At 50.9% G+C, this 26,589-nt stretch overlaps 1 protein-coding gene across 1 annotated transcript in view; it reads left to right on the plus strand.

The window, feature by feature from the left end:
* Window positions 1–2,648: 2,648 nt before the first annotated feature.
* The window catches only part of TOX2 (TOX high mobility group box family member 2), a 129,906-nt gene continuing 105,965 nt past the window's right edge, over window positions 2,649–26,589 (plus strand). The window contains exon 1 of the mRNA XM_021689128.1: window positions 2,649–2,747. Within this exon, the coding sequence (XP_021544803.1) occupies window positions 2,649–2,747 (99 nt within the window). The remainder of the gene's footprint in view (window positions 2,748–26,589) is intronic.

A 26,589-nucleotide genomic window follows, 5' to 3' on the forward strand; every position in this document is an offset into this window, starting at 1 on the left:
GTTAGGGTTTTTCCAGGGCTTTTCATATGGTTGTAGTCAAAGAGTAGATGGAACTGGAACAGTAGGGGGCTGATCCAACCGGGGACTGGTGAGTCATCTTACTCTTTTAGTCTCAGGGTCTTTGCATATGGATTCTATGTGTAGGTTACTTCAGACTTCTTTAAAGCACAACAGCCTAGGACTTCTTACATAGTGACTTAAGGTTCCAAAGACAAATGTCCAAAAGAGGGAGCCAGGCAGAAGTTGTATCAACTTTTATGACCTAGACTCAGAATCCATGTGTCATTTCCACCATATTTTATTTGTTAAAAACCATTCACTAAACCCATCCCTTTTATAGGGGAAAGTTATTAGACTTCACTCCATGTAAAAGTGAGGGAATTTGTTGACTTGTTTTAAAACTACTGCACTGTACTTACAATAAACAGGAAAAGAAAAAGCCATATAAAGAAACCATTTATAATAGCATCAAAGACTCAGGACTAAATCTAATAAAAGATGTGCAAAGGCTCTACATAGAAACTAAAAAAAAAAAAAAAGTGAGGCACGTGGGTGGCTCAGTAGGTTAAGCGTCCCAACTCTTGATTTCAGCTCAGGTCCTGATCTCAGGGTCGTGAAATGGAGCCCTACATCAAGCTCCATGCTCAGTGGGGAGTTTGTTTGAGATTCTCTCTCTCTCCCTCTGCCCCTCCTCTCGGCCCTCTGTAAATAAATACATAAATCTTAAAAAAAGAAAGAAAACTATAAAACATTGCTGAGAGAACTTTAAAATGAAAAAAAATCTAAATTAATGAAGGGACATACCATGTTTATGGATAGCAAGACTTAATATGAAAATGTCGATTTTACCCAAATTGATCTAAAGATTCAATGTGATAGCAATATAGCAATCAGAATCCCAGCAGGATTGTGTGTGTGTGTGTGTGTAAACAGACAAACTGATTTTAAAAATGTCAGTGGAAGTGCAAATGTCAAGAATAGCCAAGACGGTCCTGAAGATAAAAGTGTGTAGACCTCTTCTATAGGGCACTTATTATAAAGCTACAGAAATTCAGACAGTATGTTAATGGCACAAGGAGAGAGAAATAGGCTAATGGGACAGAGTCGAGAATTCAGAAACAATACACATATGGATGACTTGATTTATAACAAAGTTAACACTGCAGAGAAGTGGGGGGAAAGGTGATCTTTTCAATAAATAGTGCTGGGTCAGCTGGATGTCCAGATGGAAAAAAAAAGTAGAGGGGCCAATGGGAAATTCCTTCTGATGAGATATGGCAATGTATTTCTAGACACAATGACTGCTGAAATCCATTTGGAAGTTCTTTCCTTTCTGAGCAGTAATTTCCCTCTGTTTTCCCAAACCTTTAGCAAAAGTCTGTTTCCCACACCAGTCTTGTCTTAGTGGATCTTTATGGTCACAAATAGTGGGTCATAGCTCGAAGTCAGGACCAACAAAGCTCAAGTAGCAGTTGGGAGCTAAGTTCCAAGCTGGCTCCTGAGTGGGCAACAGGCTCACTCCCTTTTCTCTGAATAGCATCATGTGTCCAGCTGCCATCTAACAATCCCATTCTGACCCACTTCTGCCTCCTCGCCTCCTGGCACTTCCCAGCCAGGCATCCCAGTGTGCGGGAGCCAGGAATCATAGGGCGGTGGTGCAGCAGTCAGTAGGGGTGAGGGAGTGGAGACTGCGAGTGTAGACAATTATGAGAAGGGGAGGAGCAACAGGCCAACTGCCGCAGGTGATGTGAGGAGTTAGGGGCTCTTTTCCTGTGGGAGAAGGAGCCTGCTTCAGTCACCTTTCTGCTCCACCATGGGAGCCATCCCGTTTCTGTTCTCCTCTGTCTCCAGGAGAACTTGGGGGTAGGGGTGGTGAGGGTAGATTCTGGACCCTCAGAACTTCAGTTTCTAGGCCCTTTCTATGGCCCTCTCTTTCCCTGTCATTAAAGGGGGCAGGGTCCTCTGACTGCTCCCAGTTGTCTCAGACCTGGATCCTCTGGGGGCCGTGGGCCCACTCACTTGGAGCTTCATTACTGAAGTGACTGTCCTTGCCTCAGTTGCCTCATAGGTAATGTGAGAGTTTAAGCTCAGCAACTCCCAGAGCCCCTCTCACAGTGATTCCGATCAGTGGGACAAGGAGGGAGGGCCTCCTAAGATCAGCCGCAGGCACTGGGCCGTGGTCCCCCCGGGCAAGGCAGCACCCATCTTCAAAAGTGTTCCTGTCACCGCCTTCCTCCCCCGCTTCCTAAATATTCAGGGTGGGCAGTGTCCCACTTCTGGGAAGGGGTGTCAAATGGGCTTCTCCTTCCCCTTCTCCTTGGTGTGGAAGGCGGGAAGGGAAAGGGGCGTCTGGACAGGCGCGCACCCCTCCCGGACCCCCGGGGGTGCAGAGCCCGGCGAGGGACCCCGCGGCGGCCCGCCCCGAAGGAGGGGCCCGCTCCCCTGGGCCCGGGCCCCCGGCTCTCCACGGCGCCGGAGGCCGGAACAATAGCGCGCGCGGGCGGGGCGGGGGCGGAGGCGGGGCGCTCCGCGGGGCCCCGCCCCCGGCCCGCCCCCCGCTCTCGCACACCCGCTCGCACACTGGCTCCCACCCGCCGCCCGCCCAGGCACTGCCCGCGGGAGCCGCCGCCGCCGCCGCCGCGCCCGCCATGGACGTCCGCCTGTACCCCTCGGCACCCGCGGTGGGCGCGCGGCCCGGGGCCGAGCCGGCCGGCCTGGCGCACCTGGACTACTACCACTGCGGCAAGGTAGGCGGGGGCCGGGGCTGGGCGCGGAGGCCGGCGCGGCCTGCCCGCGCCTTCGGACCCCGCGCCGCGGCCGGAGCGTCCCAGGCTGGAGTGCGGGACAGGAGTCACCTGGCGGCTCGGGACGGGACACTCTCGGAGGCCTACGGGGGGAGGTGCCGGCGGTGCCAATGCGCGGGGACCCGCACGCATCAGCCCCGCCGACGGGCACATGCCACTCACACGGATATCCTTGCCGTTACACTCATGGCCTGAGTTATTCCGTTCACAGGCAGAAGTCACCTCGACAGTCACTCACACGATAACACAGTGACACGCTCAGCCACCTCCCCCTGACAACCCCACATTCATTCACAGGCTGACACATAGTGACCCACTGTCACACACATAGGCAGCCAAGCACCTACTTACACTGTCTTACCGTCCCACACAAGTCACCCTAACAGTCATTTATACACAATGACTTGCAGTCACTCGCCCACGTACACTGTCACATCGCCACATACAAGTCACCCATTCACACAGTACGATGCCTCACACTCCGTTACATGCCCCCCTCGCCTGTCACACCCAGTCGCAGCTGGGGACAGTCACACAAAGAAGTTGCTCCGACAGTCACACGCTCACACCCACCATCACTCACACGGGCGCACACTGTCACGCACGCACAGCCACCCATGTACGGTGAACCTGAGACACACTAATCGCCTGGCGGTCACACAGCCACACGCGGTCACACCCAGCCTCCGCGCCGCCCCAGACCTCACCCTGGTCACCAACTCGCGCGTCGGGGTTTTAACTTCCCGGCGCCGAGGCGCACTAATTGGCGGTTCACTAATTGGCCGTCACTGCCCCGCGGGGCCTGGGATTCCGAGTTGGCAATGGCCAATCGAGGCCTGTCCCCTCCCGGGAACTGTGAGCGGGCGTCCCTCCAGGCTGGGGCTGCAGTGAGGGTCACCCGCCCCCCCCCCCCACCCCAGTCTTTTCCGAGATCGCCGCCCCCAGCCTGGTCCCCGCTGCGCTGCCGCGGCGCGTCCTCCCGATGGAAGCTCGCGTGCCCGGCAGCCAGAACAGGGAGGGTCCGACCCCGGCTCCCCACGCCAGGGCCGGCCCGGGACGCTTAGGTGTAGCTGCACCGTCCGCGTCTCTTCCCTTGCTGGGGCAGGAACTTTCAAACTTAGTTAGCAAGGCAGACAGGGGGTGCATCCGACGGTAGGCGCGTGGGTCCCGGGCCGGCTGGAGCCCAGCGCGTCTCTTCGTCACTCGGAGCCCGGATTGAACGGCGCGCGTGGGTTCCCCCGCGGCCCTGGCGCAGACGCGCGGGCTCCGTGGCGCTGCGTGGTGAGTGCGCGTCGGGTGGTTGGATGGGCGGCCCTCCGGGGTCTCAACCTCACCCCACCCACGGGCTTTACGAGAGCCCCTTGTTGTGTGGATGCTGCGGGAAGGGGGCGTCCGCGCGCGGAACGCGGGGCTTAGGGGCTGGGCCTCCCTGAATACGTCCTCAGGCCCTGGGGAGCGGCTTCTTGGGTCGCAGGGCAAAGCCCTCCGCAGTTCCCTCCGGGGTGGGGAGTGGGGTCCTGGGCCAGTAGAACCTGGGCTGCGTGGGGACGAGGTGGGCGGCAAGTGAGGTCTCGCAGCGGGTGGGTGTGATTATCTTTGTCCGGAGACCGGCAAAGTTAGAAGCTGAAGAGGGGGATGGTGTCCTGAGGAGAAGGCCGGTTCTCGGGCTCTTTCCGGTGTGATGGAGGGAAAATTGATTAAAAGTAGAAAGTGGAGTCTTGAGAGAGGAGAAGACCATTGGGTGCGGGGGCAGCAGGACTGTCTTCTGCCCTTAGCTTTATTTTTTAAAATATTAAGTTGGCAAGGTTCCAGCCTCTGGTTTGGGGACGTGCGTGGGGATCGGGGATTTGTGCCTCAAAGTCTGGATCGGTGGGTGGGTGGCCTTTAGCCCAGAGTGTTCCTTTTGCCGGTGGTGTTTCTGTAAACCCTTCCAGAGTGGGGTGGTCCCACATGTGGGCCTTCTGAGAGGGGGGGGGACTCAGCTGAGGCCCCTGCTTTATTCTGATGCTCTGTAAAGCTCTGACTCAGCACCAAGAACTAGTGTGAAACCCGGCCAGGGAGGGATCCACTCAGGGAATGAGAAGCTGGTGATTTCTGGTTTCTGTCTGTGATCTAGAAACCCTGGCCCAGAGCCGAGGGTGTGTCCAGGTGGAGGAGGGTGGCAGCTGGGCCACCAAGGTAGGTGAGAGAAAGGTCTGACCTTGCACTTGGATGTGAGACCTGCTTCTCAACCTTCAGGCTTGTGGCAGGATGAGGCAGGGGAAGTCACTTGGCTCAGCTAGGGGTGGGTCAGATGCCTGTGGTAGCAGATCCCAAGTGGGCAGTCATCTTTAGTGCTGGTGGTTGGGAGGTAGGGCACATTGTTACCAGGGTCTGATGGTGGGGGACTGGGGAGGGAAATGCCCATGCTCCTTTCTTACAACTGATCACTATCGGAACTGGAGCAGAAACTGAGGCCCAATGTGCAGCCATGACCACAGCCCAATTTATAGGGCTGCAGAACCAGGACACAGCCTGCACCCTGGGGGCTTGGTCCTTGCAGTCCACACAAGAGGCTTGCCCCCACAGGGACCTAGGCCTGAGAAACAAGGGCAAGCATTTGCCCAAGTGATGCCGGACAACTATGGGACAGTTGACCCGGAAGGGCCCTTGGCGACTGTTCCCTTGGTGACTGTCCCCTTAGTGATACTCTACACAGAGATTCCAGCCACTTTAAACCAAAGTCATGAGCAGTGGCTGTTCTTTTGGTATCTTTTGTTTGAGAAAATACATAATGGCAAAAGCTGCTATGGTTTCATTTTTGCTTTGAAATAGATGTTATTTTATTAATCACAATAATATTAACATGCATTTGAAAACTAGCTTACCAGATATGAGGCAGGCACATTACTCATTTCATGTAATAAGAGTGCTTAGTGAGCATAGGAGCTTGTGGCCCTGTGCCTCGCAGGATCTGTGGCCCCATGCTGGGGACCAGATCCTCTCCTTCTTCCTTGCTTCACAGAAGGGGAACCTGAGTCACAGAGTAGTGTACTCACAGATTACATAGCGTGTGAAGAGCAGAGTTGAGGCCTGAACCCAGGTTTTCTTGACTCCCAGCTTGACACTTACACGCCCTCCCCTCAAGTCTCTGTCACGGTTTAGGGGCTAGGGGGAGATTGTGACACTCTTCCTTGGGTATCTATGAAGTCCCTTCATTCTGACTTTGGCAAGGCACTTTACCAGGCTCAGGGCTTTGCCTGCCCCACCCCCCCACTCAACTACGGCAGGCTAGTGTAAACTGGCCCTTGGAATTGGGCAAACGTGGGTTCAAATCTCCAGGTGTGGCTTTGTGATGTAGGGCAAATGATTTGTGGCTCATTTTTTACTGAGATATGATTGACATAAAATAAAATGCAAATTTCAAGTGCATAGTTCCATGAGTTTTGACAAATATAAACACCTGTGTAACCACCATCCCAATCCAGATTTTGCTCATTTTCCATACCCCAGAAAGTTCCCTCATGCTCCTTTCCAGCCCACAGTCTCCATCGCCGCCTCTACAGGAAATGACTTATCTGATTTCTATTATCAATGCTTTATTTAAGTTCAGTTTCAGTGTACTAAGTATACTTAAGTTCTAGAATTTCATATGCAGCATATACATCTTTGCATCTGGTTTCATTTTGCTCAACATAGTATCAAGATTCATCTGTGTTGTGTGTATATATATATAGTTCTGTTTTATTGCTAATATTACATTGTATGGGTATAGCTCAAGTAGTTTATCTGTTCACCTGCCAATGGATGTTTGGGTTTGTTTCCAGGCTGGGGCCATTATAAATAAAGCCTCTGTGAACATTTTTATACAAGTCTTTTCATGAGAATTTGCATGTCTAATGAGCTCCCGGGTGATGCTGCCAGCGTGGTCCAGCGACCACACTTTGTGTAGCAGTGGTTTGGTTGTTTGTGTACAGGTTTCTGTGGGCTCCCAACACCTGGCACAGTGCCTGACCCAGAACTACTCAGGAAATATGTGTGTGGGTAAGTGATGCAACTCCCCACCCACACAGCTCTGGGCACAGCATCTTATATCTTGATGGGGATCAACACAAGCTTGGCTAGTGAATGATTGGAGTCTCCTTGGGACGAAAATCCAAGAAGTGGGAATTGCTGTCCCCACCTCACCTGTACTTGAGATTTGTGAGGCCTGCTTAGCATTTCTGGTGGGTGAGGTCCCCACTGCTTCTTTCTGCAGGGGCACAGGTGGCTGTAGGTGGGACCTGTGGGTGGACCTGGGCCAGGTGAGCTCTGAGCTGAGATGGCTGGTCCCGGGGACTCTGGAGGATGTGAAGAAGCTTTTCTTTACTTTCCATCTAAATGTGTTTTCCATAGCCCCTGCCCTAGTCTGTCCTGAAGGGTCCTTACGACCAAACATCTGTACCTTATGAATGTCAGGAGCCATAGCCCAGGCCTGGCACTGCTGCCTCCCCCCCCCCCGGCCAGTCTGCTGGGCAACCTTGAGCATGACAGTGCCCTCCTCTGGGCCTCTGTTTCCCTCTTGTCAAAGGGAAAGCAAATCAGTGAACATAGTCTAGTGAGATGGGGAGCTAGTGTGGAGATATAATGAATGAAGCCTCGGCATATCCTTTATAACTGTAAACTGTAAACTATCCTTTATAAACTGTAAAATAGTACACCCAGGAAGGATGAGGATAATACTTTTAGAGGACATGTGCCCTCATGTACTTCAGAGGGCAGGAACCACTGTGTCTACCTTTACTTTTGTGTTCCCAGAGCTGGCCTGGCACATAGGTACTCAATAAATATTTGCTGAATGAATGAATGCATGAGTAAATTCAGGGCTCGCCAGTTTTCCTCTGTAGCTTGAGGAACTTAGCATCTCTTTGGCTCTTATAAGATTTTAGTGAGCACATCAAATCCAGGGCAGAGCAGGGGCCAAGAGTCTCTTGGCTGACCTGTCATTCCTAGAGGAGCTTACCCAAGTAGGCCCAGAGGACAGAGCCCAGCACAGAGAGCAGCCAGGAAGCCTGGAAGAGCAGCTGAGTCTGTGCCTACAGGACAAGGAATCCCCCTGCAGGACTGCCAGCCTGTGTGATTCCATAGGGCCAGCTATTTTGCTTCTCTGATTTCCTAGAACTAGTCTCAAGATACGAAGGCAGTGTAAGTTCTGGAACCTGGCAGAACTGGGTTTGAATGTTGCCTTCACCATCATCAGCATAGGCAAATTACTTAACTTCCCTGTGCTTCTGTCTCCTCTGCAAAATGGGTACAGCAACACCTCCCCCATGGGGTTGCCTTGAGGTTGGAAATCACGCATATATAGCATGTGGCCCTAGCAGGAAATGCTTTCATTTCTATTCATAAAGAGCTGCACAATTGAAAGTTACAAGGCAGGGGAGACTGTTTCAGCCCTGGATGCTGGAGGACTGACCATCCCAGCTGGTGCAGGGGAAGGGTCCTCCTAATATCAGGTGTTTCCATGCCTTGGTCTCTGGATCTGATTTTTCCTGCATCCAGTTGGAAGCAGTCTCTAGTTGGACCTTTCAGCCTAATGAATTAACAAAGAGCTGCTCATTTCCTTGGCGTCTGTTTCCTTCGTGAATCTGTGTGGAAGGGGAGTTGGGTTTATCAGGCAGAGAAGACTGGTTCAAATTGCAGCTGCACCATTTGCTGGAGTGGGCTGGTGACCTTGTGCACATCATTTAACCAATCCCCGTCTCTGTTTTCTCATCTGTGCAAGGGGACAGTAATGCCTTCCTTATACTGTTGCTATGAAGCTCAGATTAAAGAAACATTTATGGAGGTTCCCTTTGATCTAGAATAGTGTTTCCCAGCCTCGGCACTGTTGACACTTTGGACTTGACAATTCCTTGGTTTTTTTTGGGGGGGGGTGCTGTCCTGTGCATTATAAGATGTGTAGCTGCATCCCTGGCCTCTACTGATTAGGTGCCAATCATGACAGCCAACAACGTCTCCAGACTTTGCCAGGTATCCACTGGGGGAGCAAAAGTGCCCCTGTTTGAGAACCATTGACCTGGAAAATGTGGTGCAGGTAACCTCGAGAGTCATGGGGATGAGTGTAGCGGAGCTTTAGAGCTTGTGCTTTCTGTTCAATGTTTTAGTCCTGCATCTCCCTGTCAGTAAGTTCTGTATCCACGTGGTTGGTATTCATCCTATTTACATGGATCAAAAACCTGCACAGTGATTTTTCAGTGTGGTTTGGGAGCAGCAATAAAAACATATGGGAAGTAATTATTAACTTAATGAGTCGTGGTAAATTGTAATTTTATCTCTTAGTGAAAACATGCTGTATAACACGGGATAATAAATTTTGATCAATTATCCTGATGCTTCAACTTGCTACTGTAGAACAGCAAACTTCTGGTGCCTGCTAGAATGAGCAACAAGACTGGGGTTTTTCAATATGTAATTACCTGTTTACTGCTGGGTTTCTCAGATGTTCGGCAGCTTTTTATTGAGTGCCTACTGTGTGCCAGGGGACCCAGCCTTGTCCTGGAAGCTCAGCCACTCAACGGGAAACTTCTATTTACTAGATGGAAGGCTGTGTGGATTTGTAACATGGCTCAAAATGCAGAGTCATAATTAAATATCTAATTGTCTGGGACAGTGCCAGGGGTGTAGGAAGGCCTCACATGGCAGAGTTTTAAAGGAAACGCCGGGTGGGCTGTGTGGGGGCATGTAGAATTCCTGGAAGGGTGTCCTAGGCAGAAGGAAGAGCCACTGCAAGGGCTGCTGGAGGGTGGTTTGGGGATACTATCAGCCTAAGGCAGGGAGGCCTGCCTTCAGGGGAGCTGGGACACCAGCAGAGATTGTCATAAAGAGTGTTACATCCCAGCTGGTTGGGTTATAAGCAGAGGAGTGCCTTGGAGCCAGAGGTGTGGAGCAGAGTACAGAATGTTTCACGTTGCTGTATCAGACTGCTGTCAGCAGCTGTCTCTTGGTCTTCTGCTGATGGAAAAGTTTAATGTCTTGCGTTTGATTTCACCCAGTAGTCAGGGATGCTCTGCTTCTCAGCCTTCAGAATCACCTGGAGGGCAGTTGAAACACAGATCGCTGGGTGCCCTTCACAGAAGTTCTGACTCAGTAGGTCTGGGGAAGGGCTGAAAAGGTGCAGTGCTAACAAGTAATGCTGATGTTGTTGGCCTGGGAAGTACATGTAGGAGAACATGGCTCTAGACTGGGATGTGGGAGGGTTTTCCCACCTTGGCTTAGGACAAGGGGGACATATTGCAGGCCTGGGCTATGTAGCCTTGGCTCAGATATGGTCAGATATCCCAGAGACCCCCGAGTTCTTCAGGCCCCCTATAGGTTATGGGGAGAGTCTTCTTCACCTTGGAGAGAGTCTTACATTGGCTTGCTTGGAAACAGACTCTGAGATGGAGAGTTGCCTGTGGAAGGTTTATTTGGGGGGAAGTTCCCAGGAAGTGTACCTGTAAGGGAGTAAGGGAAGCAGGATTGGGCAGAGGGAGAAGCTGGCCTGGAACATGGTTATTGATCTGGGCTGGCTCTTCAGAGTTGTCCCAAACTGGGGCAAGGGAGCTGCTTGTGCCTTTTGATTCTCGCGACATCCAGTCATTGGCATCAGGGCATCTCCTTGTCCCAGGTAGCTCCCTGTGGCAGAGAGGTTCCCAGTGCAAGGGTACAGCGGTGATATTCCCAGCAGCTGGGGATGAATGCATAGAAAGGGGAGCACCAAAGTGCCTGTTTCAGGGAGATGCATCTTAGGGAGAAAACTCATCTTCCCTTTGGTTCCCAGGATGTCAAGGGCCAGCATGTTGATGATTTTTAGAGACTCTGAGTCACTTGCTGAGGATTCATCCTTATCTCATGATGTGAGAGAGAGCTGCAGGATAATTGCTTCTTAGGTCGGAGTGAAGAAAAATGATAATTAATGGAATTTTCTGGGGCCCAAGGAATTTTTCTTACTTGAAATGTCACGCAATTTCTTGTGTGGTGGGGAGGACTCCACACTGATTTCTGAGAAGCTTCTGGGCTGTGCCTAAGGGAGTTAGCTCTGGGCAGGGGACCATGGCTTTCTCCTTGGGCTGGAGTCCTGTCACCGCTTCAACAAGAGGCTCTTCACCTGGTCCCTGCCTCAGTGTTGGCCATTGTCCATGGCTGTCCTATCCCCATTGTCTTCAATGGTTCCCAGGAAGGTTGGAGGTAAATGAGTGGGTCCCTTGTAGCTATAACATAGGATATCACGCATATCTTTTGCTTGTTAACTTCCAATTTCATTTCAGTTTTCTGTCATTTTCCCACTTTATCTTGAGTCCTGCCATCTTTTTTTGAAATTTGTTTTTATTCTTTGTAAGATACACAGAAATATAGTAGGTTATAAAGGAAAACGTGGGGGGGCCCGCTCATTTTCATTTCCTCTCCCCACTGCCCTCTCAGCCCCACTCCCCAGGGCTAACCCCTGAGGGGAGTTGGGTGGGGGGTACTTCTAGTCAAAACCATTCTTCAGTTCATATCTAGTAAATTTATTATTACTTTTTCATTTCCCAGAATTTTGTATTGTTTCTTGATTGATCTTGTATCAGAGTATCCCTTTCCTTTTTTCTAATGGATATGTAAATATCTTGAGTCTTTTTGAAGATTATAATACAGTTAAAAAGTTATCTTCTGTTTCCTCCATTAATTCTGTTTTCTTGGTGGTTAGTTCTTCTGTTCACAATAGGCCTCTTTTTATGCTGATATTTTCTACAAACGCCTGGTGATTTGTGATTGACATTTACTTGTAAACAGACGTCTAGACTGATCTCCTCTGTAGTTGTGAATTCCCTTAGTGCCTGTGAGATCCACGATTCTGTGGGCAAGCAATGTGAATGTTGGTTTTGGATGCCCTGGGTATGGTTTGTGGGTGGACACTCGAAGCTGGGGACTTTTCTTAGCACATGGGACAAGCTCACTTGAGGTTGGGGCATCTGTTTCTCATGTAGACCAGCAGTTACCCAAGGGCACTGGTGCACTTTGTTTTTCCTGCCCCATGCCTACCCACAGGGGGGAATCCCTGAGGCACATCTCTCATTTAATTGGAGTTCTTCTCCCTGGCTTTAGCCTGGAGGCAGATCCAACAGTCAGCTTCTCCGAGGTCTGTAGGCTAACACAAAGGTCCAGTCACATCCCTGGCCCAGGGCTTTCTGCTGCCTCTCTTTGGGGATGTTCTGGGGTTCAGTTAGGATAATAGCTTTTCCAGAGGTCTTGTGTTGGTGTGCTGGTGCCTTGGAGCTGATAGGCTTCTTTGTCAGTCTGACTGCTTACTTCCCAGCACTCTTAGTATTTCTGATCCCCAGCCCTTTCTTGTGTTTCTATGGGGGCTTTCTTGGAGTTCTTCCATTTTAATCCATCTATCTATCTGAATTATGGATATATATGTATGTGTATGTTTTGTTGTGTATCTTTTTTTTTTTTTGCCATTCTAGTGTTGTTTAGAGGAGGGGAGAGGCAAAAAGTGTATGTCTATCTGCCATCTTGAACAAAAAGTCCCCTCTCACTGATTTTTATTTTTAAATTTTGTGCTATTTTGTGGAGAAAAGTAGGGTGGAAATAAGCACAAATTTATTTGCTGTGCACTTACCCATCTTAGGCTCATTCTCATATCATCTCATTAAGTCTTCATGAGAACTATGCCAGACACACGTGTCCTTGTAGGTGAGAAAACTGAGGTCCAAGGAGGTCATGTTACAAAAGGCAGCAGAGAAGCTGGTTGGCTGAGCTGGCGTTCAGAGTGTGCTCTCTCTGCTCCTCTCTCCTGCAGCCTCTGTGGTGCCATGAAGTGCCCCAGCCTCTGCAGGGATGGAAGAGGGGATCAGCTTGCCCCTTGGTTTTACTGTTAATGCATTGGCTCTTCTAGAGGCCAGGGAATTCCCAGCTGGGCCTTCTGCCTTGGTTTTCAACTTCAAACATCACTTGGTAATAGAACGCCTTTATATTACAGCTAATTAAAACGTGCTTATCTCGAAGTTGGGCCTAATTTGCAGGAATGATTTAGAAACTTGTTGGAAATGAATCCAACTCAGTAGTATAACCCAGGGTCAATCTCATGCATAAATTTTATTGTTCCGTTTTGCTGTTTTGACTTGAACTGAACTTGATAATGTGGAATCTGGACACTGGGCCTTTTGTTGCTCGTTTATTTTGCAAATATTTCCTGAGTGCCTAGTGGGTGCTACCTACACTATTTAAGGAGGTCCTTTCACCCCAACCCCCATGCTTGTTTCTATGCTATACATTCACCTGAGCTGTAAGTGAATTTTTTTGCAAAACCAGATAATGGATTCAAGTGATTTTGAATTCAGTGAAAGTGCCTGGCTTCATATCCTGCCACTTAGAAGCTGTGTGACTTTGGACCTGTCACTTAACTTCTCTGATCCCCAGTGTTCTCACGTGACCATGCAAACCTGCATCTCAGGTTTGTAGTGAGGCCTCTGGGAGATCATGTAAGTCATGCCCTCCCTCACTCCTGCTGCCGGCTGCATTTAGATCACCTGGGCCCTCTGTAGCATAGGCTCCATCCAGGTTTTTGGTCTTTTATAAATGGTATAAATAGTAGAGTCTCAGGAGCTTCCCAGTTAAGAATAGGTGTACTGGTGTTTTTGGTTGGGATGGTTTCCTTTCTCTCTGGATCAGTTCCCTTATTTCTCATTGTTCTCCCACAGGGACTCTGTGAGGTTCATTTAAACATTCAGGCTCACAAGACGCACATGGGCAACACTTGGTCCCTGTGTCCTTGAAAGAGGTGGGCAGGACCCAGCACCTGCCAGCAGGGCATAGGATCTGCTCCTCTTCCACAGGAGAAGTTCCAGCCTCAGCCCCTGCCTTAGTCCACAGAGGTGGCCACCAGCTCTTCTTTTGCCTCCCCCCAACACACTGAAGATTTTAGTGTAGGTGCAAGGGAATGATCCCCACAATGGGTGGGTTTGGAAGTCACCCTCGCTCAGAAGCCTTATTCCCCAAAGGACCCGTAGCTCCTGTAGCAGTTCTATCTTCCAGGGTTTCTTGCAAGGGGCATGTCAGTTGTAAGAGTCACTGCACTCAGGAAAATCTAAAGTTTGGTTTCTTTATCAGATATTTATAATTTATTTATAGTGACTTCCTGTCCAGATGCAGCTTACCAGTCAGGGGTCATTTTTACCATAAGCAGAGTTGCCTAGTAACATAGTTAACATCTTACCTTCATCAGGTTTCCAAGGGAGTTATGCTAGACAATTAACATAGGTGAAATTCTCTTGCAAAGGGGAAAAGGATTTGCTTAACCCTTTACCCCCATAGACATCATCTTGTTTTCCCCAGAGAAGTGGGGATCTCTTTTGGAGGGATGAATGAAGTCCTCAGTGTGGTTATAATATATTCCATGCTTGTTTATGTTTTCTGATTGATCTGTATAGGACACAGACATAAACTCTGGCCAAGAGATATATGCTGTAGAGTCATATTGGCTTGGGATCAAATCCTGGCTTTGCAATTTATGAAGAGTGCATTCATTCATCCAGCCATGCAGAGAATATTCACTGCCTGCCGTTGCAGGGCTTTGTGGTAGATTCCAGGCAGGAACAGGTGTTTCAGACCTGGTCCTTGCCCTTGAGGAGCCACAGTCTTATTAGAGAGGTAGGCAAAAATAAGCAATTCCAAATGGGTGTGGGATTACCATGCCAGGCTGGGGTAGTCAAGGAAGGCTTCCCAGAGGAGGGTACACCCGGTCTGTGCTTGAAGATGAATTGGCCAGGTGAAGAAGGTGGAGAAAAGCATTCCAGGTAGAAGGGACAACGTGTACAAAGGCATAGGAGAAGACCAGAGTGTCAAGAGATGAAGCTGGACAGGGGAGCAAGGGTGTTTAGAAAGCTACTTAATACCTCTGGGCCTCAGTTTCCTCATCTACAAAAGGGGTTACCAGTGCTTACCTGCTTATGAAATTAAATGAGATAATAATGTATGTTTAAGCACCTGGGAGAGTTAATTTTAATTCCCTTTCCAAATCTGTTTGTGGATGCCTAAGAGCCAAACTTGGACTTCAAATGCGAGACAAGAGACAAGGAGTAAAAACAAACAAACAAACTGGAGGGCTTAGCCACCCACCTGTGCGATGCATTTCCTCCAGTGGCTCTTCTGTTGGTTGTTTTACCTCTTTTTTTGGATGAAGCGCTAAATGTTTGCACTGTGTCTCAGATTATGTCTTAGGGTATCAGTGAAGCACATAATTGTGTTTTCCTAATGGCTCAACATTAACAATAAGCCACGACCCTGCTGAGGCATTCTCTGGGACAATTTTCCATTTGCCAACAGCCTTGTGCCCATATGATGCTCTGTCAACACGTCCTGTCATTTGCTGCTTTGTCTTGCTTTCCTGAAAGGCGGCCACCTCCCACATGCCAGCTGGGGATGCTTAGCTTTTGGGGACATTTACTATCCAGTGACCACAAGTCACACATCAGGATGAGCCAAGGAGCTATCCCGGCCAAGATCAAGATCTTTCTGTTGTGTAAATTGGATCCTGTCATTTCTCTGGGCAAAACCACTCAATGGCTCTCTGTTATGGCTTGGGGAACTCTTACCAACTTAAATCAGACCTCTGCTTAAACCTTCCAGTGGCTTTCCCTGGTGTGCAGATAACATCAAATGCCTTTTTTGGCCCATAAATCCGGTGTGATCTAGCCCTTGCCTGCTCTTCCAGCCTCACTCCCAGCTGCTCTGTCTGAGGTGCCAGGCTTCATGCTGGGGGTACAGTGGTGAGCAAGGCCAGCCTCCCCCTCCTTGGCCCCATTCTAGACACCCTGGCCTTCTTGCTGTTTTCCAGCCCCCTCTCCCCCCCAGTCTCCCCCGCCACGCTCTCTTTAGGCTGAGGGGCTTTGCACATGCTACACCCTTTGCCTGGAATGTTCTTGCCTTCGTTCTTCACATGGCTGGCTCCTTCTCATTTTTCTTCGCCTTCTCCAAGACTCTGACCTCCTAAGCACTGTGCTTATCCCACAGCCTCTAGTGTATTTTTTCCCCATTGCATGATATATCTATGAGGTGACTGTTCCACCTTTTAGACCACTGGGGGTCATGTTTGTTTTCTTTACCACCGGGTCCCCAGTATGGTGTCTGTGTAGTAGGTGCTCAATAAAAAGTTGTTGAAAGAATGAATGAATCATTGTGGAGGCCACTGTAACGTATCCTAGGCTGTTGTTTCCGAGAATGAATCACTCATCGTCTCTGAGCCTTCTTTGTCTTACTTGTATATTGCTGTCAGGATGATTAAACATATAAACGTGAGAGGCAGTGTCTGGTGCCTGCAAGTGTTTTGTTTTTACATTTGTATTTATTTATCTAAGTAATCTCTACACCCCACATGGGGCTGGAACTCACGACCCCAAGATCAAGAGTCGCATGCTCTATGGACTGAGCCAGCCAGGCACCCCGGGCCTGCAATTGTTAATAAATCTGAATTCCCATTGTAACAACATGCCACCCTCACCTGCGGCTGAGCCCAAGAAAGAAAGTTGAAGTGGATTTTAATCAATGTTTGGCTTCTGGGGTGAGGGCTGGCAGACCTCAGCCCCCTGTTTTGTCCACCTCCCGTCTCCCTGCCAGTGGTGACCTTGCTGTTTTCAGGAGGGAGGTGTCACTCCCAGTTGCCTATGTTGGGGTATCTGGGGCACAGTCGGTCTGGCCTTCAGAGATAACAAAATCTCTAGCTCGTGGGAACATTTCTGTTGAGCAAGCAGGAATTTTCTGGTGACTTCTCTCCTGGAGTTATTACCCCTTTCTTTTTATTAAACTGTAAATTATGAAGATTATGTTACCTGCCAAAAAGTATAGGAGGGGGGGTTGGGTGGGGGGAGATCCCCTGCCACTATCCCACTGGGCAGACTCAAGAAGAGTGTTGATTTGGGTACTTTTCTTTCTGAAGATTCAGCGCCACAAACTGTTCTGCCCCACCCGGGTCCCCCGGAAACCCCTTACCTGTCTTGTCTTTTCTCTTTTCACGGGGTATAATATGCCTGTTCATTATGTTTATTATTTATGTCCCACCCCCACTGCTAGAATAGCGGCTTCACAAGGGCGGGGGGTCGATGGGAGCACCTCGAGCTGCTCTGCCTCCGGTTTGGGCATTCCCCACCTACCTGGCAAACTCCGACACAGGTGTCTTTTAAGTTTCTCCTCACGTGCCCCGGCCTCGGCGAGGCCCTCACTGCTGTCCCCTCCGCTGCTGTCATTGCCCCTCCAGCACCTGGAACACCTCAGGCTCCCTGAGAGCTGGGGTGCTTTCTGTCCCCAGGAGGTAGGGCCTTGAAGGCCATGTCCAGGAGCTTGGACTTTATCTCAAGGGCAATGGAAGCATTTTTAGAAGAATCTCGGTGACTGTCTTATGGGGAAAACATTGGAAGGGGGGCAAGAGTGGATGCAGGAGGACAGACGGAGGTGATGATATGGTTTAGGAGAGAATCCATGATGGCTTGCCGCACTGTCCAACATGATAGCCACTAGCCACATGCGGCTATTTCAATTTAGTATCAAGCCAAATAAAATCAAACTTAATTCCTCAGTCACACTAGCCATATTTCCAGCCCTCTATAGCCACTGGGCTTGCAGATAAAGAACATTCCCACCATTACAGAAAGACCCAGGCTGTTGGCTATGGGCCAAAGTAGAACCCCTGGTTCCAAAGGAATGAGCATTTTTATGGCTCTTGATTCAGGTTGTCATGCCATTTTCCAGGAGGGTCATCCACGTTCCCCGGCAGCATGAGAAAGTGCCCATTTTGTCACACCCTCCTGACGCGGCTTATTGTTTTCTGAAGAACCTTCAGTTGTGTATGTGCCTCTCGTCAAATCTGCCTTCGCTTAGGGTCTAACATGTGGACCATGAGGTCTTTGTGATCAGGGAATTATATGTATATGAATGCATATTTCAATAAAAAGAGTTATGTTTGCCATTGTGGTACAGTCTGATGCTGTTTAAATGCCTTTGGTAATATCTTCAATCAGATGGCAAATAGAGAACAGGAAAGTTAGTAATAAAAAATGAATTAGGACGATTAGCAAAAGGTGAGCCACTTCCCTCCTCAGGCAACAGGCAGCGTTGACCGAGCTTTGCAGGGTGCTCCTGTCCAAACACACGTCTGGATTATCGCAGCCTCCAGGGCCGGCCCTGGGGTCCGTTCAGCACATAGGACTTGGTTATTGCCTTTAGTTTTGCAAAGGTCATGGACATCCCCTTAGAGGGACTTTGAGGGGCTCACACCAGGATGAGGGGCTCATACCCTGGGATGGGTGGAGTGGGGCCTCTGAAGAGGGGTTTCTGACCCAGGGCAGGCCAGCAATTTCTTCTTCCAAGGCAGAGACATCTGCATCCTTGTCCCCCGCCCTAGATCCCCCAGGGCCCTGGAGAATCCTAACCACCCCTCTTTCTAGCATCTTCTCCAGGGGTGCCCTTGGGGAACCTTTCCTAGCTGTCTGGTGTTGGGGGGTCTCCTCCTCAAGAAGGGGTAGAGGCAAAGGCTTTAATTGATTAATGCAGACGCTGGACTAGTTCCAAAGTGAAACAGAATTCTGCTGACCGAGTAAGGTGTGTGGGGTTGGAGCTCAAGCCCGAAGGACATGGAACTTGCACTCACCAGAGCATGGGCCATGGAGATGACACACTGGTGGTCAGGGTGCTTATGTCCACACTACCTGGCTCACCTCCGCAGTCAGTAATCAGGGTTGGATAACGCCCACATTAGTTGTATGATTGCTGCAACAGATGGGCACGTTTTGTTACTACCATGCTCGCTGGATGGTCCCCACAATTGGCCGGTGACAACCGACCTTAAGCCAGAGCTTCTCAAACTTTAACGTGCATGCAAATCACACCGGGCCTTGTTAAAATGCAGATTCTGATTCAGGAGACCTGGAGTGGGGCCAGAGAGTTTGCAGGTCTAATAAGGTCCGGGAGATGCTGAGCTGCCAGTCAGTGGACCACAGATTGAGAACCAAGGCCTTTGTGTCAGGCTGAGCTCCCTAGAAGCAGAGCCTGAAAAAAGGATGCTCATGAAAAAGTGCTCTCCTGAGAAGGGGCATGGGGACCCCAGGACAGGGCTGGGGGAGGAGGTGAGCAAGGAGGTGGTCTCAGCTGGAGAACCTGCTTCAGCCTGATCCCACGGGGAGTCCTGGAGTAAGAGCAGTACTCCAGAGCTGGTCCCATCTTGAGGCCAGGGCTGGGGGTGGCCTTTTCACACCCTTGCCAGTCGGTCCCTGGCCATAGCTTCCTCAGGGAGTGTTGGGGGAGAGGTGTCATGCTTCCTGTGCTTTTCTCCCGTCAGCCAAGGGCATGTCTGCAGAGGAGGGGGCATTAGCACCCCCAGCCACTGGGGGATGGATGCACAGTCTGCAAAGAGGGGTCTGGGTGGGACCCCGTCAACATCCACACACTGTATCCTTGTCTGAGAATAGCCTTGAGAGTGCGGAAGGGGACGCAGGACTGTTGACTCTTGTTTGAACTCTGCTGTGTGACCTTGGGTAAGCCATTTCTGCTCTCTGGGCACTGTTTGTGCCGCAGCCTCCCACGGTTTTGGTCATGATTGGTCCTTGGTCCTTGTCCTGAGGTTGTGATGGAGCCTGCATATAGGGATGGGTGGATAGGTGGGGGTCTGCACAGGTAAGACCACTCTTACTTCAGAGCCTAAGGAGGGGGAGGAGAGAGGGCGCAGAGAGAAGAGGAGGGAGAAAGGGAGAGGGAGAGTGGGGGGTGGAGAGAGAGAGAGAGGGAAAGGGGGAGAGAGAGGGAGAGAAAATCCCTGAGACCTGCAGTGTTCAGGGAGGGCTTCCTGTCAGACAGAGGCATTTAGGCAGGACCGCAAAGGAGAGTAGGATGGGGACATATAGGGGAGGGGAGAACAGAAGAGCCATTAATTTCGTGTCTATATGGGATAGGTGTTCTGCTTATGTTATTTATTTAATCTTCACAACCACACTTGGAGTAGAAGCTGATCCTTCTGTGCAGATAAACTGAGGCGCCGGAAGTCAGGTGACTGGGCCATGGTCACACTGGACTGGAACCCAAACCTGTTTGCTAGGACTCCCATTCTCGACCTCCATGACCTCATCCAGCAGGGGGGTGTGTGGCCAAGGCCCAGGGGATGGGTGGCATGGGGAATTGGGGCACAGCTGTCTGGATGGGTACAGGCTAGTGTGGAAGAGGAGGCAAAGCCTGCAGCTTGGGAAGGGCACTGAGTGCCAGGCCCTGGAGTTTGGGTCCTCTAGTGGGGAGCCCCAGAGGGCTTTGGGGCAGGGGAGTAATCCAGTGTTTCACCCCTCTGCTCCAGGGCCCTTCCCACCCCCACACTGGGCCCTCTTCCCCACATGTCTGTCTTCCCTGATCAAATTCTTCTTCAGTGTGTGTGTGTGTGTTTCTGTGTGTGTGTGCGTGTGTGCGTGTGTGTGTGCGTGCACGCATGCATGCTAGGCTGGGGGGCTGGAGTCCATCCTGGACCCTTTCTATAGACCACATTCTTGGCATTTTGGATCCTTGGGGCAGAGGGGCTTCCAGTTTTGCTGTAGGTGCTTTGTGGAACAGAGGCCCTGGAATCACACTGCTGTCCAGCAATCTCAGTATAGGTAAGAGCTGGTTACCTTGCCCCCGCGCTGAGCCCACCTCGCTGCCTCCCTCCTTCCTGCATGCGGGGGCCTTGGAGGTGAAGGGAGGAAAGGCCACAGACGGTTATCCCAGATGAAGCCGGATGGGGGCTTGGGTGTGTCAAGACTTTGAGGCTGAGGATTCACGTCTCAATCATCTTCTTCACTCTCTTATCCGTGGCCTGAGTTTTCTCCCCCATCAAAGCTGGCAACATCCAGGTCTTTCTCATTCTTCAAGTAAACCTCTTCCCCCCCCCTCTTTCTCTCTCTCTCTCCATGTTATGTAAGCTACAGCCACAACTTGGCACCTGGCACAAGATGCTGATATCAAACTTGGAAACCGTTACTGCCAAGTGGGGGTGGCGGGGCTAAGATGGTGATGTGAGAGGTCCCGCTAGGGAGGGGTGGCCACGGGAGGAGGAGCTGCTGTTTATTGAATACCTATGATGTGCCACGTGTCTTATGTACACTGTTTTCTTCAACCCTCACAATAGTCCTGCAAGTTACATATTATTATTACCATGTCACAGACACCTGACACCTGGTCAGGTTACACCAGAAGCTCAGAGAGGTTGAGAAACTTGTCTAAGGTCACACAGCGTGCAGGTAGCAGAGTGGATCAGGAACCAGAATCTGTCCAGCTCCAAAGTCATGATCTTTATTCTGCAGCAGTTTTCTTCCCACGTGCACAGGGTCTCTAGCTTCCTTTGGGTTGGGGGAGGCCTTTCACACATGTTCCCTGTTTAGACTCAAACCATCCCAACCTAGAAGACTTGGTATAGGATGTGTTACTCCCACTGCAGACAGAGGTGAGTGCCTGTCTTGTCCAGGCGGAAGCCAGCGTCATAGGCCAGTAGGGTTCAAACCCAGGGACCTGGGTCTCACCCTCCAGTGGCTTCCCACCTCCCAAGAGGCTTGTATTGTTCTCAACTTGAGGTTGTATAGACCAGACGCTTGTTCTTTGGCGGTGAGCGTACCATGGCCAGTGTTCTTCTGTTAGCTCCTGTTAGTTGCTGCGTTAACAAGCCACCCAAAATGAGTTGTTTAAAGCAACCACCATTTTATTTAGCTCACCATCTGTGGGTTGGCTGGAGGCCTGTCTGGGCTGGGCTGGCTGGTCTCTGCAGGTGCGATCACTTGGCTGGTTCCCTGACAGCTGGGTGGTGTAGGATGGCCTCACTCACCTGGATGGCACTTGGCAGGCTGCTGGCTGGGGGCTGGCCGACTGTTGGCTCGGCTTTCCCCCAAACCTCTTCCTCTAGCAACTAGCTCCGGCTCCTTCACTGAGTGTTCTGGGGCTCCTGGCGCAGCAAGGGCCAGATGCTCTAGCGCACGCATGCTTTTCGGGCTTTTCCTTGTGGCCCATCTGTTGCTGTCTCAGTGACCAAGTAAAGTCACATGGCTAAGCCCGGCTTCAAGGTGGGAAGAAAAAGACTCCATCTCTTGATAAGAGGAGCAGTGACATCACTGTGCAGGGGGCACGCGGGTAGAAACGGGGGGACCAGTGGTCCTCTTTGTAATCTACCATGGCTGACAGGAAACACTTATGGAGCCCCTGCTGTGTGCCAGGCACTGTGGTGGGAATTCCAGGGTGAACAAGAGACGTATAATGACATAATGAAACACAAAATGTGAGCACACCAGGGCTGGTTAGAAGAGCTGCACAGGTGCTATGAGGCCAGTTAATGGAGGGTCAGAGGGAACTTCAGGAGTTGTGGGAAGACAGGTTGCTACGTGGGGCGAGGGAGGCATTCTAGATAGAACAGCACGTGCAAAGGCCTGTGGGAGGAGAGACTTGGCACATTTGAGCGCCCGTCGAAGTGCCAGTTCCCTTTAAGTGTCAGCATGCTTGGTCTGAGAAAGGAATTTTGGTTCATAGATGTCCCCTGAGCAGTCCCCATGTGACCTAGTCTTAGGAGGGAGGTGGGGAGAGACCTTTCCATGGGCAGCTTATACACAGGGTGGCTGGGCGTGGTGGTCTTTGGGGCAAGGGAGAGATTGATGCTCACGTGGGCACCCAGGAAATCCTTGTGGAAGAGGAGGGATTTGAGCACTGGAAAGGGGCAGGAGGCAGTGAGGGAGAGGTCAGATATATAGAATTCAGGGGCGGGTCTGGGGTGCTGGGTTGAGTAGGGGGCTTGAATTTAGTTCTGTTGGCCACTGATCTTTGAACCATGAACTGGGAATGTTGTCAGATCTGGTGTGGGGACCCGAGTTTCCAGCCCCCTGGGGGAACTGCCTACTTACTCCCATGAGCTGCCTCTGATGTCCCCGAGCCTTCAGCAGGTTCCCTCAAGGCATCTCAGGGGGTGCCGTTTTAGAAAAGGCCTGAGGTCTCTGGGAGCCAGAATAATGATCATAAACGAGCCAGCACAGAATTGGAAAAATAGGACAAGTCAGGCAAATTCGAGTTTGAATTCCTGCTCCTTGTGGCATTGCCATGAAACTCTGGGCAGGTGCCACTAGCCTCAGGCCTTGGTTCTCTCATCTGAAAATGGGGCCTGGTCCCCGTCCACCCTAGGTCGGGTGGGGAGGGGCCTGTGGGGCTGAGTTAATCTGAGTGCCTCTCTTCTGGGCATGCGGGCTCCTGCCTGTGTGCACCCAGGACAGTGCAGGGACCTCAGCGACTGCAGGTCGGAGTAGAGCAAACACTCCTCTTTACCAGGACCCAGAATAAACAGAAACCATGGTAACGAGGATGCATCACATGGGTCGGCAGCCCATCCTGCGGCTGATGGTCTGGAAATGTTGCAGATGCCCCTCCAGCGGTGGGACAAGCCGTGGGGACTCCCCTAGCCCTCCCTCCTTGCCTGAGGTAGGACTGAGCAGTTCTAGCAAAGTCAGTCCTGACTTTGGGTTTCTATTCAACCTCACATTTCATTATTTAATTTTATTTTTCAGTCTTGTCCCAGAAAGCATGTCCCGAATGAGATAAGTTGGAGCAAACCTCCCTGCTCTTTCCTTCCTCCTGTCATCTCCTGATCGATGCCCTGGAGGGAGTTGCCAGGATGATGCTGGAGGCAGACACTGGAACAGCACCGCGTCTCTTCTGGCAGGGAGGGCACAGGGCCGGTGGGCTCTGCGTCTCCAGAGACATCCAGCAAGGTGGCATCAACACCCCACTTTGCAGAGAGGCTCACCCTTCCCTGGGGTTCACAGCTAGTAAGTGGCAGAGCTGGGATTTGAACCTGGGTCTTCATGCTTCAGAATTCATTTCCATACTGCCTTTGGCTGAACTGGGGGTCAGACAGCAGTGTGGCTAGGAAGAGTGTGTTTGTCAGCTTGCCGTGGGGCTGGCTGGCTTGCAACACCTGTCCCACCACACAGGGGTCCAGGGTGGTCATGGTAGAGGGCCAGCGGATGTGGCCTTGGAGACCCCGAAGGTTTCTGCCCAGCAGCCTCCTTGTGTACCTCTGGCCAGAGTGGTCTTGCATCCTTGCTTCTAGAAGCATGGCTTTGCCTTGGCTGGACATTGAGAGTGGGGCTTCCGAGAGCCCCTGGCTTCTCCATCTACAGCTGTAGCCATCCAGACCTGATAGTCAAAGTCCAGGCTTGGGGGAACACCATGTCTCTGGACAGAGCATGTTAGTGTTACCTCATGTTGAGAAGGGAGTGTGGGTGTAGCAGGACCTGTTACCTGCTGTTGTGTTTGGCAGGAAGTTGAATGTGCAGAACCTGCTTTTGGTTGAGGAGGGGAAGAAGAAGCTGGGGTCAGACAGTAGTAGGAAGAGCACCGCTGGGCCTGCTGTGGGACCTTGGGACACCGCCTAACCTCTCAGAGCCTCACTTTTGGTGGTTGCTTATTTATTTTTGGCTATTCGGTGATAAGAACACATATGAAGACATAGAAGTATATGTAATACACTGCAAAATTAGAGCCGATGAAAACATAAAATAGAACGAATTCTAGGTGAAAAATGAAAGCAGATATGTTGGCCCTGGGCTCTGCACTTATTGAAGCTGGCTCTGGGCTTCCTGGCAGATGAGTGAAAAGGGAAATAGGTTTACTCCAGGGTTTCTTTGACTAGGGGGAGGAGGCTTGGCAGCGCCTCACGAGAAGGGCAGCCTTAACTGGCCTTTGGAACTGAAAACAATTCCTCTCACCAGCCTCATGGAAGGTCTCAGACCTCAGTTTCCCCAAATGGAAAACAAGGGGACGTGCCCTTGCTGTTCCGGCTGATGGTGGGGATTGCATGGGTACGAAGTACCTGGTGTGCACCCGGCCAGTAGTGGGCGCTCAGAGGGCACAGTCCTCACCCCTCTGCTCCTGCCAGTTTCTGGACAAAGGTGCGGTCCGCACAAAGTCAGGCCAGAAAGGAGTGGCAGCGCCTGGGCATAGGGCTGTGCTGGTGGAACCCGGTCAGGGGGAGTCGTGTTTGGGGGAGGCTGGCACTTGGTGTTGTGCCGAAGCCCCACAAAAGCGCACCTGCGCGCCGTGGGAGACCGTGTGAGGGCCATTTGGTGAGACTCCGCGCAGTCAGACGTGAGTTCGAATGCTGGCAGGGCTGTGGGAGGGTGGGGGGAGCAGGAAGCACCTACAGAGGAGGAAGGGAGGCAGGGCAAGGAGGCGCGTGGGGTTGAGCAGCCACACCGTCCCAGTGGGTGCGAGGACCCAGCCAGGCCCCTCCGTGGCGCAGAGCGGCTTTAATCACTTCCCTTGGGCAAGATTTATTTCACAGCAGCTCAGAGCTTCTCAGCACTTACAGGTGCTGACGGGGGCATCACAATATTGTGAAATGAAGCAGGGAGCCGACTTCATTACAGCTTACCTGGCACGGAAGCCCCCGCCTTAGTTAGCAGCGATGGTTGGATGTGACAGAGCTAAAATTGAACTCGGCAATTACACTCCAGAGAGGTTCTCAGCGCTGTAAAAGGAAGTTCCATGGAAATCAACCCTGGTAATCACAGGGTTTACAATTAGTCAGTTACTGTTAAGGTTGCCCTGTCAGCATGTCCTTCAGGGCGAAGCAGGGGAAGGGGATGGAAAGGGTTTGACTGTCTTGGGTTACGTGTGTTCGCCTGCATCGGCCTTTTTTTTTTTTTTTCTTCATTTGTTCCAGGACAAAAGTTTGAGAGACCCTGTGTTCATGTCCTGATGCAGGGTGGCCATTTGATGATGGGTCATTTTAAAGTCCTTTTTTTCTTTTTTATTTGCATGAGCTTGCACCTCTTTCTCATTTTTGGGTTTTCGCCCGACTTGTGAGGGTGTTTTCCCAAACAGCTTCATGCCTATCCTTGGGGTATTGTACATGAAGAGCTCGGCGTTTTGTTGACGCCTTGTCCCAGAGGAAAGAGTGATGTGATAACATTGAAGGTTTCTAAGCACCTTCATGGCATTATTTTTATTAAGCCATGACTAGACTATTTCAACAACCTCAGAATATTGTCCCCATTTTGCAGATAAAGGCATGAGGAGCTGGTGTGCGTTTGGCTGCTGGTGCAGAGAGAGTCAGATGGAAAGAAAGAGCTTGTACAGATTCATTCCTAAGTCGGCCTGGGGTGTGTGCACTGACCTTCTTGAATGGGAAGATGGAAACACAAGTCAGCTCATTGCTTTGAGCCCCAGTCGATTCACCTGCAAAATGGGTCCTTGTGCTCGGCAGTGTGTAAGGAGTAAGTGAGATAATCCAGACACAACAGAAGCTCAGGATGGGGCGCTGTGGTTACTAACAGTGATATTTACTGTACGCTCACTTTGTGCCAGGCATGGGACCGGACCCTTTCCATGAGTGATGGTGGCTTGGCATAAGGACCCCGCAAGGCAGTCTTAAGTAAACATAGGCTCAGAGAGGGTATAACTTTGTGCAGATCTTCTGAGTGAGTAAGGGGTAGTGCCAGGATTCAGACCCAGGCAGTCTGGCCCCCGGAGCCCGGTCCTCGTCCCTGGGAACAGTTGAATGTCAAGAAAACAAGGCAGCCTGGATGAGCTGCCTCTGTGGCCGAGAAGAGAGAAGCGTTCAAACGGAAATATCTTTTCCAAAAGGCTTCGGCTCTTCACATGAAGCTGAGTCATCTCCCTTTGTTTTGAACCATAACCATCAAGCTGCCTCAAAATGCCCCAAATAAAAGAAAAAAAAAAAACTAAACTAAAAAAATGCTGAGTTCCATCAAGGTGCAGCGGTCCCTCCCTGGCTCTACCCAAGAAGGAGTTTACTGAGCAG

The sequence above is a fragment of the Neomonachus schauinslandi genome, chromosome 10, assembly GCF_002201575.2.
Source record: "Neomonachus schauinslandi chromosome 10, ASM220157v2, whole genome shotgun sequence".
Classification (NCBI taxonomy): Eukaryota; Metazoa; Chordata; class Mammalia; order Carnivora; family Phocidae; genus Neomonachus; species Neomonachus schauinslandi.